The 15,989-nt window shown below is 40.1% G+C and overlaps 1 protein-coding gene across 1 annotated transcript in view; it reads right to left on the reverse strand.

The window, feature by feature from the left end:
* Nucleotides 1-15,774, reverse strand: part of EIF4E (eukaryotic translation initiation factor 4E) — a 55,207-nt gene extending 39,433 nt beyond the window's left edge. The window contains exon 1 of the mRNA XM_059066913.2: nucleotides 15,691-15,774. Within this exon, the coding sequence (XP_058922896.2) occupies nucleotides 15,691-15,708 (18 nt within the window). The 5' untranslated portion in view covers nucleotides 15,709-15,774. The remainder of the gene's footprint in view (nucleotides 1-15,690) is intronic.
* Between the last annotated feature and the right edge of the window lie 215 nt (nucleotides 15,775-15,989).

A 15,989-nucleotide genomic window follows, 5' to 3' on the forward strand; every position in this document is an offset into this window, starting at 1 on the left:
TTCTCTATAGTCAGCAAATTACACTTAACCACATTCCCCACGGGTCACATTTGAATTTCTTATCTTCTAGAATGTAATTTTAAAACTAGAAAGACTTGTGGGCATCTTGTTACATTTAAAATAAACTAATTCTTAAAGGAACACTAATATCTGTCAACCAAATTACTCTGCACATCTTACTGTAGCTTAGGGCAAGACTACAAATTCAGGAAGTGTGACAGAGACATAAGAAATAACAAACATGGTGCTTCCCTGGTGGCGCAGTGGTTGAGAGTCCACCTGACGATGCAGGGGACACGGGTTCGTGCCACGGTCCAGGAAGATCCCACATGCCGCGGAGTGGCTAGGCCCGTGAGCCATGGCCACTGAGCCTGTGTGTCCGGAGCCTGTGGAGCCTGTGCTCCGCAATGGGAGAGGCCACAACAGTGAAGAGGCCCACGTACCACAAAAAAAAAAAAAAAGAGAAAGAAATAACAAACATGTATGATCAAGAATGATGAGGTTACAATAAAATTTAAACGTCAATACTACTTAAACCAAATGCTACCAGAAGAGTCACATTTTTAAAATAACTAAGGAGAAATTTATATAAGTTGAACGTTATACAAAAGTAAAAATTAGTGCTTCAAAATAACATTAAAATGATGTTAGGACAAGTATTTACATTACACAAAATTATATTGGTTCCCGTAACATGATGATTTCTATTTCATTCGTTCTTTAAACATTTATAATTACAATGTGAAAGGCAAACATTTTTTTTTTTTTTTTTTTTTTTGTTCCCATATCTCTTCCCTCTTGCATCACCCTCTCTCCCACCCTGCCTATCCCACCCCTCTAGGTGGTCACAAAGTACAGAGGTGATCTCCCTGTGCTAAGGCAAACATTTTAAAGAATTTAACTGTTGCTTCTTTTAAAGTTTATTCCTTTAAAAACTTTGAAAAGCATAACTAAAATTTAATGATATTGGTTAAATATTAGTTTAAAAAAATCAATTTTAGGGACTTTCCTGGTGGCACAGTGGTTAAGACTCCATGCTCCCACTGAAGAGGGCTCAGATTCGATCCCTGGTCAGGGAACTAGATCCCACACGCATGCCGCAACTAAGAGTTCGCACGCCACAACTAAGGAGCCCGCCTGCCACAACTAAGACCCAGCACAACCAAACAATTAAAAAAAATATTTTTAAAAAGTCAATTTTAACATGTCAGTTAAACAAATAAGCAGTTGAATTCTTTTTAAATTCCATGTGCTAGTTTTTTTAAAAGTTCTGTAATGTTAAAAGTTAAAATTTCAATGTAAACTATGGTTTAATTAGAAAATTAGATTTATCCTTTTATTCTCCAAGTATTTAAACCATCTTTCAAAAGAAATCAACCAATATTTCTTTAAAAATTAGAAAACCAGGTACTACAGTCACTGTTTCAAATGTCCCCAGGTTTATAGAGTATGACTATATCCTTTCACTTAAGTTAATGAACCATCCAAATTTCCAAATATAAAAACAACTATATTCTTTAACCCAGTTATACTTTTAAGAGATTTCTTCAAAGGAACTGTCAGGACAATAAAAGCTTTACATATTTTATATCAGGAAGCAAAACTAGAGGCAATATATATATTAAAAGATATGACCAAAAGGCAACAGATAAATCACGGTGTTTATGATATAGGCACTAGAAGTGATGTTTGGAAAATCATTTTAAAATGTTAACATAAAAGTGGAAAAAAGATTTCAGGACTGAATAATGAGAACTTTACTTTTGTGGAGGAGAGCACTTTATTTTTAATTTAACCAGTCCCAAATAAACGTGGTACATCCAGACAATGGAATATTATTCTGCACTAAGAAATAAGCTAACAAGCTGTGAAAAGACATGGAGGAATCTTAAACGCATATTACTAAATGAAAGGAGGCTTAAGAGGTTATCTACTGCGCTTCCCTGGTGGTGCAGTGGTTAAGAATCCACTTGCTAATGCAGGTGACACAGGTTTGAGCCTGCTCCAGGAAGATCCCACACGCCACGGAGCAACTAAGCCTGTGCACCACAACTACTGAGCCTGCACTCTAGAGTCCACGAGCCACAACTACTAAACCCAGTGCCACAACGACTGAAACCCAAGCGCCTAGAGCCTGTGCTCCGAAACGAGAAGCCACCGCAATGAGAAGTAGCCCCCGCCTGCTGCAACTAGAGAAAGCCCACAACCCAATGCAACCAAAATAAATTAAAAAAAAAAAATCTTAGCTAGCAGGCCACACAAAAGCAGCCCTAAGGCCAGCTTGGGAACCCCAGCATAAAGTGTAGCTTCCCAATAAGAACCTGCTGTATAAAAAAATAAATTTTAAAATTCAAAAAAATAAAGCGTAGCTTCCCACCCCACTGGCAAAGATTTTGGCATTTTGACTCAGTTTATACTGAATTTACACATAAAATTCAGGAAAAATTAACATCCTTCCAACATTTACTCTTTCAAAAGCAAATTATGTGATTAAGTGATTCTTCACTTATTAAAGTCCTCCACTGTAATTCTCAGAGTTGTACTGCTTTTATTTATGAATCCTGCAAACTAACTGTTAGGGTTTATAATTCCTGGGCACTTGAAGGCTCTGACATTTGGGTATATGAATGCTGCAAAGAACTTGCTAGGTTTATTATTCCTGGAGTTTTTTGCCTAAAGAAAAACTAAAAAAACTAACACTAGAATGCAACAAAGAGTTACTTTTTATTTATTTATTTTATTTTATTTTATTTTTGCGGTATGCGGGCCTCTCACTGCTGCGGCCTCTCCCGCCGCAGAGCACAGGCTCCGGACGCACCGGCTCAGCGGCCATGGCTCACGGGCTTAGTTGCTCCGCGGCATGTGGGATCCTCCCGGACCAGGGCACGAACCCGTGTCTCCTGCATCGGCAGGCGGACCCTCAACCACTGCGCCACCAGGGAAGCCCAAGAGTTACTTTTTAAATGTGATAATAAGTGTTAGTTTTTTATTTCTTTTCTATTCAGTAATCCAGTAACTCTTCGGTTAAGAGAGAGGTGGGTTAAGCACTCAAGAGTGCGTGGCACATGATAGACACTCAAATGTTTCAATAAATAAATGGTTCTAATTCTGTTCCCTCTCAAAACCCCACTAAAACTATAGTAATTTACCAAAATAAAAAGAAGCCCACAACCATGGGAAGAGCATAAAAAAAAGAACTGGAAGGTAGATGGAAAGGGCTAAGTAATCAATATACACCTTAAAGTCTCCTGGCAGCACCTTTTAGAACTGGGAGTGAAGGAAGGGAGTAAATTAAAAAGAATCCAGTGAAAGTTGTTCGGGAAATAACTAGATCCTTCCATCCCCTCCCCCTACTCCAAGTCCCTAGAATTGCTGCCATGAGTTCAAAAAGAAAAAGAAAATAAGCAATTTGGAGGAAACAGACAGGGAGGGAATAGAAAATGCCTTTAAAAATATATACCTATATATATCCTCAAAAGGATAAGTTAAGATTTTGCATGCACACAATTACAGGAAGCTATAAAAATGAACATTCAGAAGACCAGAGAGAGAGAACATCTGGAAATTAAAATTTTGAGACAGAAAAGGTTGGAAAATAAATTTCCCAGAAAACCAAACAAAAAGAGATGGAAAATGAGAGCAAAATTTAAATGAGAGTGAGAGTGCTTCAGAGCTTGCAGACACTAACGAACCACTGCAGTAGATCCAATATCTGAATACCTGTTTGAAAGAGAAACAGGGGAGAGGAAAATCACCAATAAATGTCTCAGAAGTGATGGATAGGAGGAGTTGCTATATTAAAGTCCAATAAGTACCCAGCACAATGAATGACAACAGTCATACTAAAGCATGTCATTGTGAAATGGGGACAAGGAAAGACTCTAAATTTCTGGTGAGTAGAAGGGAACTGGTCACATTAAAAAAAAAAAAAAAAAAAAAAAGAGTCATCAGAATAAGTCCTGAGTTATCAACAGTTAAAAGAGAAGATGACCATGGAACTTCAAAATTCTGAAAAAAAAAAAAAAAAAAAAAAAAAAAGAATTCTACACCCAGCCAAACTACAGATATGATACTGTTCAATAGGCATGGTCTCAAAAATCTTTAATAATCCTCATGTACCTTTTCTCAAAAAAGTTCTGGAAGATGTGAGTCACCAAAGTGAAACAAGTAACCAAATAAGAGGAAAACAAGAAATACAGCAAACAGAGGGGTGCAACACAGAAGTGATATGAGAGCAAATAAGGAACATAGCCAAGAGATCCCAAAAAGACAGGTGTGCACCAGATATAGAGAGCCAATGGTCTAGACTGGAGCAATGTGATTCAGGCTACATTCATGTGCTGTTATGACCAAGAGGCTTACTATTCTACCTTTTATTAAATAAAGAACTGCCATGTGTCTGGCCTGGTCATTTTTTTTTGTATTTTTTAAATAGTAAATTTATTATTTTTTAAATTTATTTATCTCTGGCTGCACTGAGTCTTTGTTGCGGTGCATGGGCTTCTCATTGCGGTGCTTCTCTTGTTGCGGAGCATGGGCTCTAGGCGCACGGGCCTCAGTAGCTGTGGCTCGTGGGGCTCTAGAGCACAGGCTCAGTAGTTGTGGCGCACAGGCTTAGTTGCTCCGCAGCATGTGGGATCTTCCCAGACCAGGGCTCGAACCTGTGTCCCCTGCACTGGCAGGCAGATTCTTAACTACTGCACTACCAGTGAAGTCCCTGGCCTGAACATTTATGTACAGGTAACTCAGCTTAAAAATATGCTAACAAAGCTCCTTTTTCCTCTTTTGTGCCCTGCTCCCTGGAACAGCTCAGAATTTCACACCAGTATTAACCTATTCTTAAACAAGATACAGAGCAGCTCACTTGAAGAGACCAGTCTCCTAACTGAAGGCTCTGCCTGGCCCATACCACAGCCCCAGCAGATAACTGTAGAGTCCTTTGTTTCCCAGAACACATTCATGATCTTGCCCACTCGTTTTCCCAATACGGGCTCTAGTAGAAATTCCAGGAAGCTGAAGCCAAACTATAACCCAGAAATGGTGTTCAGCTTATCTTAGGAACCTACCTGTAACAGCGATACTGTGCTTTCCCTACACATCATCTAAGTTTTTAGTTTTTCAGAACTAAAATACTTAGCTGAAAGATATACACACTGGAGATTAAACTCTAAAGATAATTATACTGTAAAAAAAAAATTCAAGGGAATGACTAACATGAAAGTCAGGACAGTGAGTAGGGAAGGAGGCAAAGAAATGAAAATGTGATCACACAGAATAATATTGAGGTACTGGGGCTTCCCTGGTGGCGCAGTGGTTAAGAATCTGCCTGCCAATGCAGGGGATACAGGTTCGAGCCCTGGTCTGGGAAGATCCCACGTGCCGCGGAGCAACTAAGCCCGTTGCCACAACTACTGAGCCTGCGCTCTAGAGCCCGTGCTCCGCAACAAGAGAAGTCACCGCAATGAGAAGCCCACACACCACAACAAAAAGTAGCCCCTGCTCCCCGCAACTAGAGAAAGCCCATGCGCAGCAACAAAGACCCAACACAGCCAAAAATAAATAAAAATTTTAAAAATTAAGAAAGAAACCTGAGGTACTGATGCTGTCTTATGTGATGGGTACATGGGTCTTCAGTTTATTACTCTAAAACTTATGTACAAATGTATTTCACATTTTTTCTACATATAAAAAAACAATTGTAGCCTGATGGACAATGACAGTCACAGAAGTGTTTTATGTGACCAGTAGTTTTTTAACTTTCAATTTGTTCCCCAAACATTCACTTTACAGATATACTACCCCATGCGTAGAATGACACAGGTAAAGGGTTATTCATCACAGCACTGAAATAGCAAATGGTTCCAAAGCAAGTTACATGGCTAAGCCCAATGGAGGCAGGGGAGGGCTGTAGACTACTCAAAGATATGGATACAGGAAGGTATGATTCTTCAGGAGGCATAACTAACAATCTTCCACACCTGTGAATTTTCTACTGCCTTTCTCAAATAATAATAGTAGTTACCAATCTTTCTAATTGTTCAATTTATCACCTAGTCTTTGGCTCACCTGGTATGGATCACATAGCCACACCAATAAACACAAACAGTACTACAATTCATCCCCAAATTAACAATCACATTCCCTTTTACAATCTATACAGGAATGTTATAAACTCCAATATACTTATATGCCTTAATTGAACCCTAGAAAATGTTCATCAGTATAGAACTAAAAATGTTTTAAGACCAAACCCTATAATACATACCATCAGAAAAAATAGTGAAAGCTTTATTGTGTTTATATGTAATGCTCTAAAAAATATATTAAGTGAAAAACACAATATTAAGTGAAAAACACAATACAGATTTGGCTACCATTTATTTTTTTGAAAGAACATTCAGTTGACCCTTGAACAACGTAGGAGTTAGGAACACTGACCCTCTACACAGTCTTAAATCCACACATAACTTTACAGCCAGCCCTCCTCATCCAAGGTCCCACATTTGCAGATTCAAAAAACCGCAGATCACATAGTACTTTAGTACGTATTAAGTGAAAAAAATCCATGTATGCATAAGTAGAGCCATGCACTTCAAACCCATGTTGTTCAAGAGTCAACTGCAAATCACATTTGCTTGTATATATAGTTGTCCCTCGACATCTCTGGGGGACTGGTTCTAGGATCCTCTCGGATACCAAAATCTATAGATGTTCAAGTCCCTTATATAACATGGCATAGTACAGACAGCTCTCCAAAACTTGATCCACAGTTGGTTGAATCCTCAGATGGAAATCCATGGATGGGGGGCCAACTGAATACAAATCTCTACAGAAAGATATGAACTGACCACAGTGGTTGCCCCTAAAAGTGATCCACTGGGATGGGATCCTTGAGAAGACCTCATTGTATACTCTTTTGTACAAAATTTGAGTTGTGGACAATGTATACAATGGGCTAGTCACTCACACATTTTATTAAACAGCAAAACAAGGTCATAGGACAATTGTAATTTTAGGACAATTTTAATTGTCCATACAAGACCAACAATTATCTTTGAAAGTTTAAAATAGAGAGAGAAAAACATTAAAAATTAAAATACAGAGAGACGTTTTCTAGAATAAAATTTAAAAATAACTTGCCCAACCAACTTAGTATTTGCCATATTCAGTTTGTACCTTACAAAGTTATAATACAACATGTGTTTGTATACAGCAGGATATGTCTAGATTCTAGAGCCACACTGTCCAATTTGGTATCCACTAGCTACATATGGAATTAAATGTCAATAATTAACAATTACAATTAATTCAAGTTTAAAATTCATCTCCTGGGTTGGATTAGTCTTATTTCAAGTGCTCAATAGTGCCGCTAGTGTCTACCGTATTGGTCAGCACAAATATAGAACACTTCCATCATCACAGAAAGTTCTCTTGGACAGCTTTTTTTTTTGCAGTACGCGGGCCTCTCACTGTTGTGGCCTCTCCCGTTGCGGAGCACAGGCTCCGGACGCGCAGGCTCAGCGGCCATGGCTCATGGGCCCAGCCGCTCCGTGGCATGTGGGATCCTCCCGGACAGGGGAACGAACCCGTGTCCCCTGCATCGGCAGGCAGACTCTCAACCACTGCACCACCAGGGAAGCCCTGGACAGCCTTTTTGAAGAAAAATCTTCAAAAAAACTGGTTAACATTGGATGCTTTGGATAGATAAAATAGATAGGAGATAGGTAGGTTTTGCACACCAGTAAGACAGGACTTTGCCTGTGCCAGGCAGCATCCTTAATGTTTCATGTTAACTCACTTAATCCTTACTGTACTTCAATATAATTAGTTTCCTTTGTAATCCTATGTATTTTATTTAATTTAAAAACATTATTCTGAAAATGAGGTCACAGGCTCCAGCTGTTTGCTAAAAGGATCCATCTGAATTTTGGACCATGAGCATTTATGCTCATCTTCAAGAAAAAAGCTATTTTAAAAAGCTAAAATGCCATTATCTATAAACCAAAACCCAAAAGAGATTTTACTAAATATTATTTTAAAATACATCACACAAGTTCAAAAGAAAAAATAAAATGTATCGCTCCTAATCCCACCATGCCACCACCCATAAACCATCTGATACATCCTTTCAGGTACGATTTTATGTTTATTTGTGTATAGTGATGACCTATGCATCAATTTTATCCATAAGGTAAGAGTTTTGCTGAAGCAAAGAGTTGGACATTTTAGTTTTGGTTGAATTTTAGTTTTTTTTTAAAGTATAGTAATAAAGCTTGAAGATAGGACCTGGGTTGGAGTTCTACCTCTCTCACTTAGGAACTATGTGACCTTGGTAGAAACTTTTTTAAAATTTAACTTTAAATTTTAAAAAGGTTTAAAATTTTTTAAAAATTACTTGAAATATGAATTTCTCACCTATAAAAAGTATTTATCCCACAATATCAAAATTTTAAAAAACTATGATATTTTATCTTTCTATTAAAATATTGACCTTAGCTAATAATTTAAATTATCAGACTGTGGTTACATAAGCTGTTGCTCTAAAATGACCCATGTAAAACCCCGAAAGAATTTTTTATAGCAATACTAAGGTTAGTTCACATAAATACTAAAACTTATTGACTGTCACTGTAATAAGCAGAGCACAGAAAAATTTCTGTAATTTCTAATTTCTGTACAGCATTTTGTATGAACACATTTAAAATATGTAACTAAAGACATTTTAGCTTTAAAGATTACTGCAGGGCTTCCCTGGTGGTGCAGTGGTTAAGAATCCGCCTGCCAATGCAGGGGACCCAGGTTCAAGCCCTGGTCCTGGAAGATCCCACACACGGAGCAACTTAGCTTATGCGCCACAACTACTGAGCCTGTGCTACAGAGCCCACAAGCCACAACTACTGAGCCTGCGCCCCTAGAGCCCATGCTCTGCAACAAGAGAAGCCACCGCAATGAGAAGTCTGCACACCACAACGAAGAGTAGCCACGCTCGCTGCAACTAGAGGAAAAACTGCAGGCAGCAACGAAGACCCAACGCAGCCAAAAATAAATAAATTTATAAAAATAAATAAAAGTAAAGATTACTGCAAAGACATGAGTTTCAGAGAAATCTTTTTTTTTTTTTTTTGAGGTACGCAGGCCTCTCATTGTTGTGGCCTCCCGTTGCGGAGCACAGGCTCCGGACGCGCAGGCTCAGCGGCCATGGCTCACGGGCCCAGCCGCTCCGCGGCATGTGGGATCTTCCCGGACCGGGGCACGAACCCGTGTCCCCTGTATCGGCAGGCGGACTCTCAACCACTGCACCACCAGGGAAGCCCTCAGAGAAATCTTATGGTCTTATTACATCTACCTTCCCCAAATAATTTAGCTTTTAAGACTAGCAACATACTACAACTGAAACTTTTTCAAAACAACTGCTTAACTCTTTGCCAGACCTTTCACCAAAATTACTAAAAGTACAAAGGTAGATGAGAGTAAATTCCACGTTTGCAATTTTTTTTTTTCAATTTCACTACACTGTTTTCACTAGAAAAATATTTTAACTGGTAAATCATATGAATTGACAGGTCCAGAAATCAAATGACAACGGAGAGAAGAAGAATGACCATTCACTTTCTTTAGAAATCAACGCACAAAGTTCTAGACCAGTTACTTAAGTATGGCCAGTATAACTACTTGTTTAGTCCTCAAATTTAGACACCAAGGTGATATTTTCTTAAGATTCAATACTTTGGATATCAGTTAGCAAACACTGTAGTACAACAGAAACTAAAAACAAATGTCCACATATTTTCTTTTAGAGCTGTAGCAAAATATTATCAAATTAATCTTTCCAAGTCACACAAGGAACACACGTTAAATGCCTATGGGAAAGACAGTGTCATGGTTAAGAACACACACTCTGGAACTTGGTTGCTTTAGTTTGAACTCCACCCCACCACTTATTAGCTCTGTGATTTTGGGCAAGTTAGTCACACAAAGTTACTTAATCTCTCAGTGCCTTGGTTTCCTCAATTGTGAAATAATAATAATACCTACCTCATCGGTTTGCTGTTAAAAATTATATGAATAAATATATGTAAAGCACTTAGTAAGGTGCCTGACATACAGTGTTTTGTGTTAGCTATTACTAAGATATAAGATCACCTACATTAAAAATCACTGCTACAGACTGTGTTTAAAAGATCATTTTTATTCAGTTGCTTAGAACTCTAAATCTATAGCCCTGGAAATTCAATGCTGGGTAGATCTGTCATAATTCCATAGAAACTTACTGAACACAGTGAGCCAAAACTACAGCTTCCTATTGTTTCTATGGAAGATGTATCAAAAGTTCCAACTGGGAAAAACAATCTTATTTTTCTGACCACATTCTCAGGTTCTAGAAGGGACTACTTAGTACTTAAGAGACAAAAGCCATCCTTTCTTTATTCTCTAGACACGTATAGGAACTTTTGAAGAAACACTAGTGATTTTTACAGTAAGGAGTGGGAAGAATATCTGTGGGTTATGGATCATAAGCTTTGTATTTCTTAATAATGTCAAAGAAATGATAAAGTCAGCTATGTAAATCTCCTACCAAAGAGAGGAAAAGGTGAGTACAACTTTGCGTGGATACACCTATATGCAGCACACCTATGGAATATTAACTTTATCTAGTTTTTTTTTTTTAAATAAATATTTATTTATTTATTTTTGGCTGTGTTGGGTCTTCACTGCTGCAAGCGGGGCTACTCTTCATTGCGGTGCACTGGCTTCTCATTGAGGTGGCTTCTCTTGTTGCAGAGCACGGTCTCTAGGCACACGGCCTTCAGTAGTTGTGGCACGTGGGCTTCAACAGGTGTGGCACGCGGGCTTCAGTAGTTGTGGTTGGTATTCAGTAGTTGTGGCTCGCAGGCTCAGTAGTTGTGGCGCACGGGCTTAGTTGCTCTGTGGCATGTAGAATCTTCCCAGACCAGGGCTCGAACCCATGTCCCCTGCACTGGCAGGTGGATTCCTAACCACTGTGCCACCAGGGAAGTCCCCTATCTAGTTCTTCATAACTGACACATTTTCATCCCTGAATAGTGCATTTGAAAATCAGTCACTATATCTTATTCCCATTTTTCAGCTAGACTTAGAAATTTCAGTCTTCAAGGTCACACAGATATTAAAATTAGACTATAATTCAGGCTAGTTTCCACTTCTCAAAAAATTCTCTATGACAAAAATGGAGCAACTCAGAGGTACCAGAAGAGCAAGGAAATTTCTAATAGTAGCAGAGAAGGAAAAGAAGAAATTACCATTGCTAGAACAACTACTTCACAGGTTCCTTGTTACATCCAAGACTGCTGGTACTTCTCCTATATTCTTAACCTTATATAAATTAAATAGAATACTTTACAAAAAATTTGGCATAGGGCTTCCCTGGTGGCGCAGTGGTTGAGAGTCCGCCTGCCGATGCAGGGGACGCGGGTTCGTGGCCCGGTCTGGGAAGATCCCACATGCAGCGGAGCGGCTAGGCCCGTGAGCCATGGCCGCTGAGCCTGCGCGTCCGGAGCCTGTGCTCCGCAACTGGAGAGGCCACAACAGTGAGAGGCCCGCGTACCGCAAAAAAAAAAAAAAAAAAAAAAAAAAAAAAAAATTGGCATAGAATTTTCTGTCCAAATTGGATTAAGGTTACATAATTCATTAAACATTTTATTCTCTGCAACTTTGGTGTGTAAAACTATGTCTATTTCTAAACTGGATTTCTCTAAGTCAAATAATTAGGCATAATTTTAATTCAGAGTAAAAAACAAAGTGAAATCTAAAATATAAACACCAGAACTAAATTTGTTTGGTTTATGAATGAACTTTGATATACTGGGTTCTTTCTTAAAGCAAAAATATGCATATTAATTTGCAAGGTCTGCTTGTTAATCAATAGTCTTTGGTTAGCAAAAAAACATGGCATTATATAACAACATATTTGTCAACATGTATTTAAGACTTATTTACTTTTAATAAACTCTTTGCAATACAAAACATGTTTCTAAAGGATAAAAAAGGAAACATTAGATCAGCTGACCATCCAAGTTGATTCCATTTATGAAACTAATCTACAGTTTAAAAAATTCAAGAGATACAATGTAAAAACAAGTAAAATTATATACTTTCAGTTTAACTAAAGAAATCAAAATCTCTTACCTTTAAAAGAACTACAAGTCAAAAAAAACCTTATAATGAAGAATGCAGAATGAAGATAAAAGCTGCCAAAAACCACGACCCACTGGAGGCAAGATGGCCTGCCACCTTCGCCAACTAATATTAAGTCTAACTTTGATCTACCCACAAAGTCTAATTTTGACCTAACCACAATTCAAATGCCAACAGAATAGGAGAGTATTGTTTATCCCAATGATCAAAACTTTCCCATATTACCTGTAAAATGCTTCCTTTAATATACCTATCAAACTTGTCGACAAGTTTAATATCTGTAAGCCACTTCTTTTATGTGTCTGTGTGTGTTCTGTTGTGGGGTTTTTTGGTTTTTTGGAAGTATAGTTGATTTACAATGTTGTGTTAGTTTCAGGTGTATTAGCAAAGTAATTCGGTGTTTTATATATATATATATATATATATATATATACACACACACACACACGTGTATATACGTATATTCTTTTTCAGATTCTTTTCCATTATAGGTTATTACAAGATACTTAATATAGCTCCCTGTGCTCTATAGTAGGTCTCTGTTGTTTATGTATTTTATACAGTGTGTATCTGTTAATCCCAAACTCCTAATTTATCCCTTCCTCCTCCCTTTCCCCTTTGGTAACCATAAATTTGTTTTCTATGTCTGTGAATCTATTCCTGTTTTGTAAATAAGTTCATTTGTATCATTTTTTTAGATTCCATGTAAGCCACTTCTTAATGTAAATGATCTCATACACACACACTTGAGAAGCACACAATATCAAACTGAAAATGACTGATATTTTACTTAATTTCCATAGATAAAAATTCCCTGAATGCCTACCAAGGTGGGACAAGCAGAAAAAACCCATGACTCTAGGTGCTTCTGATTATGCCCAGCAAAAAATAAGGGAACTCACAAGCTAGCTGAAATAGCAATGAACAAACATGCTTTTTGTAAGCTTTTACAGGGATACCTCAATTGCAGCAAATAATAATCAGCTGCTTAAAAAAGTAAAAAACCACCATTTAAAATTGTCAAAAAGAATTCTAAATGACTAACCTGTGGACAAAGGTGCATTAAAAGTACTTTAAAGTTGCATTTTTCACTAAAAATAAACACTTAAAATTATTTTACATGCATCCTCAATCTATTATAGTTTCAATCTGGCTTTTGACTTTCACACACTAAGTTTTTAGGTTCCCTACTCCCCAAATTTAAATGCAGTATTGAAATCTCCATGGGGTCAGCACTAGAAGGAATGCTATACCGCATCATTGACGAGAGAGATCACTAGATATTAAGCTCCTAAAATTTACACTGAACAAGGTATAAAATCACATTTTGTATAACTCTGTATCCTAAAGAACACTTGGTACAAGGTCCTAAACGTATCAGGAGCTATATATAAATATTTACTGACTCAAAACAGTCCTTCAACACTTTGTAGTTTTGTTCCCTGTTGTTGAAACAAAACAGCATAGCCTGCAAAACCCAAAGGCCCTAAATGTTACTGAAACTTCACAGACTACATTATTGTTTAGAGGTTTTAGCCTTGCCCTTATTACCAGCTGTAATGCTTTTTCTTTTTGCCGTACGCTGGCCTCTCACTGTTGTGGCCTCTCCCGCTGCGGAGCACAGGCTCAGCGGCCATGGCTCACGGGCCCAGCCGCTCCGCGGCACGTGGGATCTTCCCGGACCAGGGCACGAACTCGTGTCCCCTGCATCGGCAGGCGGACTCTCAACCACTGCGCCACCAGGGAAGCCCCTGCTTTAATGCTTTTACTGACGCTGGTACGGTCGGTAGGAGAGTTGATCCAGTCAGAAGTAATATCAGAGCCCATTAAAGGGTTTTATGTTAAAGTTTTACATATTTATCTTTTATCTATTTAACATTAATGTTCTAAAAATCATTTAACTGTATCAGCAACTTAAGAAAGTTCTGTAGTCAATCTAATTTCCAGGAATATAAATAAACACTGGTACCAATAAAAGAATAAGTAACCAAGCAGAAAATCTGCCTTAAATTCTGGCAACAAGGTAAGGATAGTTTACGTCAATGTAATGAAAAATAAGCATTTCTATATTCTGTAGACCTTTTCATAACTAATTTTTTAATAGTTATAAAAGTCTTTAAAAAGTCAAAGCAAATCGGGAAGCCATTATCAAAATCGCAAACTACCATTAAAGATATATGAAAATATCTGGCAACCAAGGTCCAGAACTGGTTCGAGTATCAAAGGTTTTCTGGTTAATGTATTATGCCTCTAAAATATCACTTAGATGTGACATTCCTGAAACGGCAACACAGGCCTAGAAGTTTCCGTGAGCCACTGCCGGCAAAACCAAACTATGACAAAAATACTCCCTCCTTTGGACGGTTAACAATCAACTTGATGTCCTGGGATCAGCTTGCTTGAAAGAAGTTTAAGATGGTGCCCAAACTGGGAGGGAAACCAATAGAATGGATAAAGAGAAAATCAAATGGAAAAGTAACTTTAAAAGTTAAGTTCCTATTTCCAATAAACTGTGCCTGGGGAACCTTCCAGACGATAAAGACAGACTCGGAAGAACACACGGATCTACACCCACTCGCATTCTCTGAGGCGTGCGCACTGCGCGGAAAGGATGAATGAATGGGAGACGGGCGCGTGTGAAATGCAGCAGGTCCGGCCGGCAACCAGACCGGCAGCAGCTCTCCGTAGGCCTCGCTCCTCCCCCTTCCCTCCTCCATGACAGCCCAGGCTCCAGCATGGAGGGGCGAGGACAATGTGATGCCCCTGATAACCACCACCACCACCCTTCATCCTACTCGCAGAGCTTTACCGCGTGACACGGGGTTCTCCGCCCCACTCCAAACCTTTCCGCCTCCCCTGCAGTCCACCCCGGCAACTCTCGGACGCGCCGGCGTAACATGCGCTGGCCGCTCTCGGCTCCCCTAGGCGAGGTCGAAGCTTCTCCGCGCACGCCGCGGCACCACTCCCGCCCAACTCACCCTAGGGCAACGCGCGCCCACCGGCTCCCTGGCCCACCGGTCTAAGGAGTCCCGGCGCGCGACCCGCAACCGAGCTCCTGTGCTAGAGCGAGGGAGAGAGACACGGAAAGGCTGTCCCGGGGTTTCCTCCATCTCATTCCAGGCCGGCTCGCCGCCCACCCTCCCTGCGGATCCGGGCGCCAGCTCGGAGACGGCCCAGCGCTCTCCTATCCCGAAGACACAATTCCCACACACCAAGCCCAGGGCCCAGGTCACCCTCCACCTTCGAACCCCCTCGCGGCTCCGCCTGAGGCGCCGCCCCTCCCCCACACCTCTCCGCAAGCTCTCAGGCCCCCACCAGAACGTGGGCTCTACACGCCGTCGCGGCCAACCTCCGGGGCGCCCCCAGTTGTCCGCGGGGAGGTCAGGCCCACAAAGAGGGGGAGGGGGCGGCAAGGGGTAGCGTGCGCGCCGGGAACGCCGTCCCGCGGGGTCCCCGAGTCCGAAGGGAGACGGAGCGTGCGGGCCGGTGGGGGTGGGGGCCAAAAGCAATACTCACCGGTTCCACAGTCGCCATCTTAGATCGATCTGATCGCACAACCGCTCCTGAAGGGGGGGTGAGAGGAAAAAATGAGGTTCAAACCGGATTGGCCGGCTACTGCTCACGTGACGGACGTGTCCGTTTGGCCCTGGCGGCGCCTGCGCAAGACTGCGGCGGCGTGTTTAACGAGAGGCTTCTGGGAAGTGGAGTCTCCTTCTGTCTTTCTCTCGCTCTCGTCTTCGTTTTTTTTTTTCTTTTAGGCAAAGAAGTTTAAAAAAATAAAAAGGGCTGGTCACGTGATCGATGGGTACTGTGCG

Source organism: Kogia breviceps, chromosome 6 (assembly GCF_026419965.1).
Source record: "Kogia breviceps isolate mKogBre1 chromosome 6, mKogBre1 haplotype 1, whole genome shotgun sequence".
Classification (NCBI taxonomy): Eukaryota; Metazoa; Chordata; class Mammalia; order Artiodactyla; family Physeteridae; genus Kogia; species Kogia breviceps.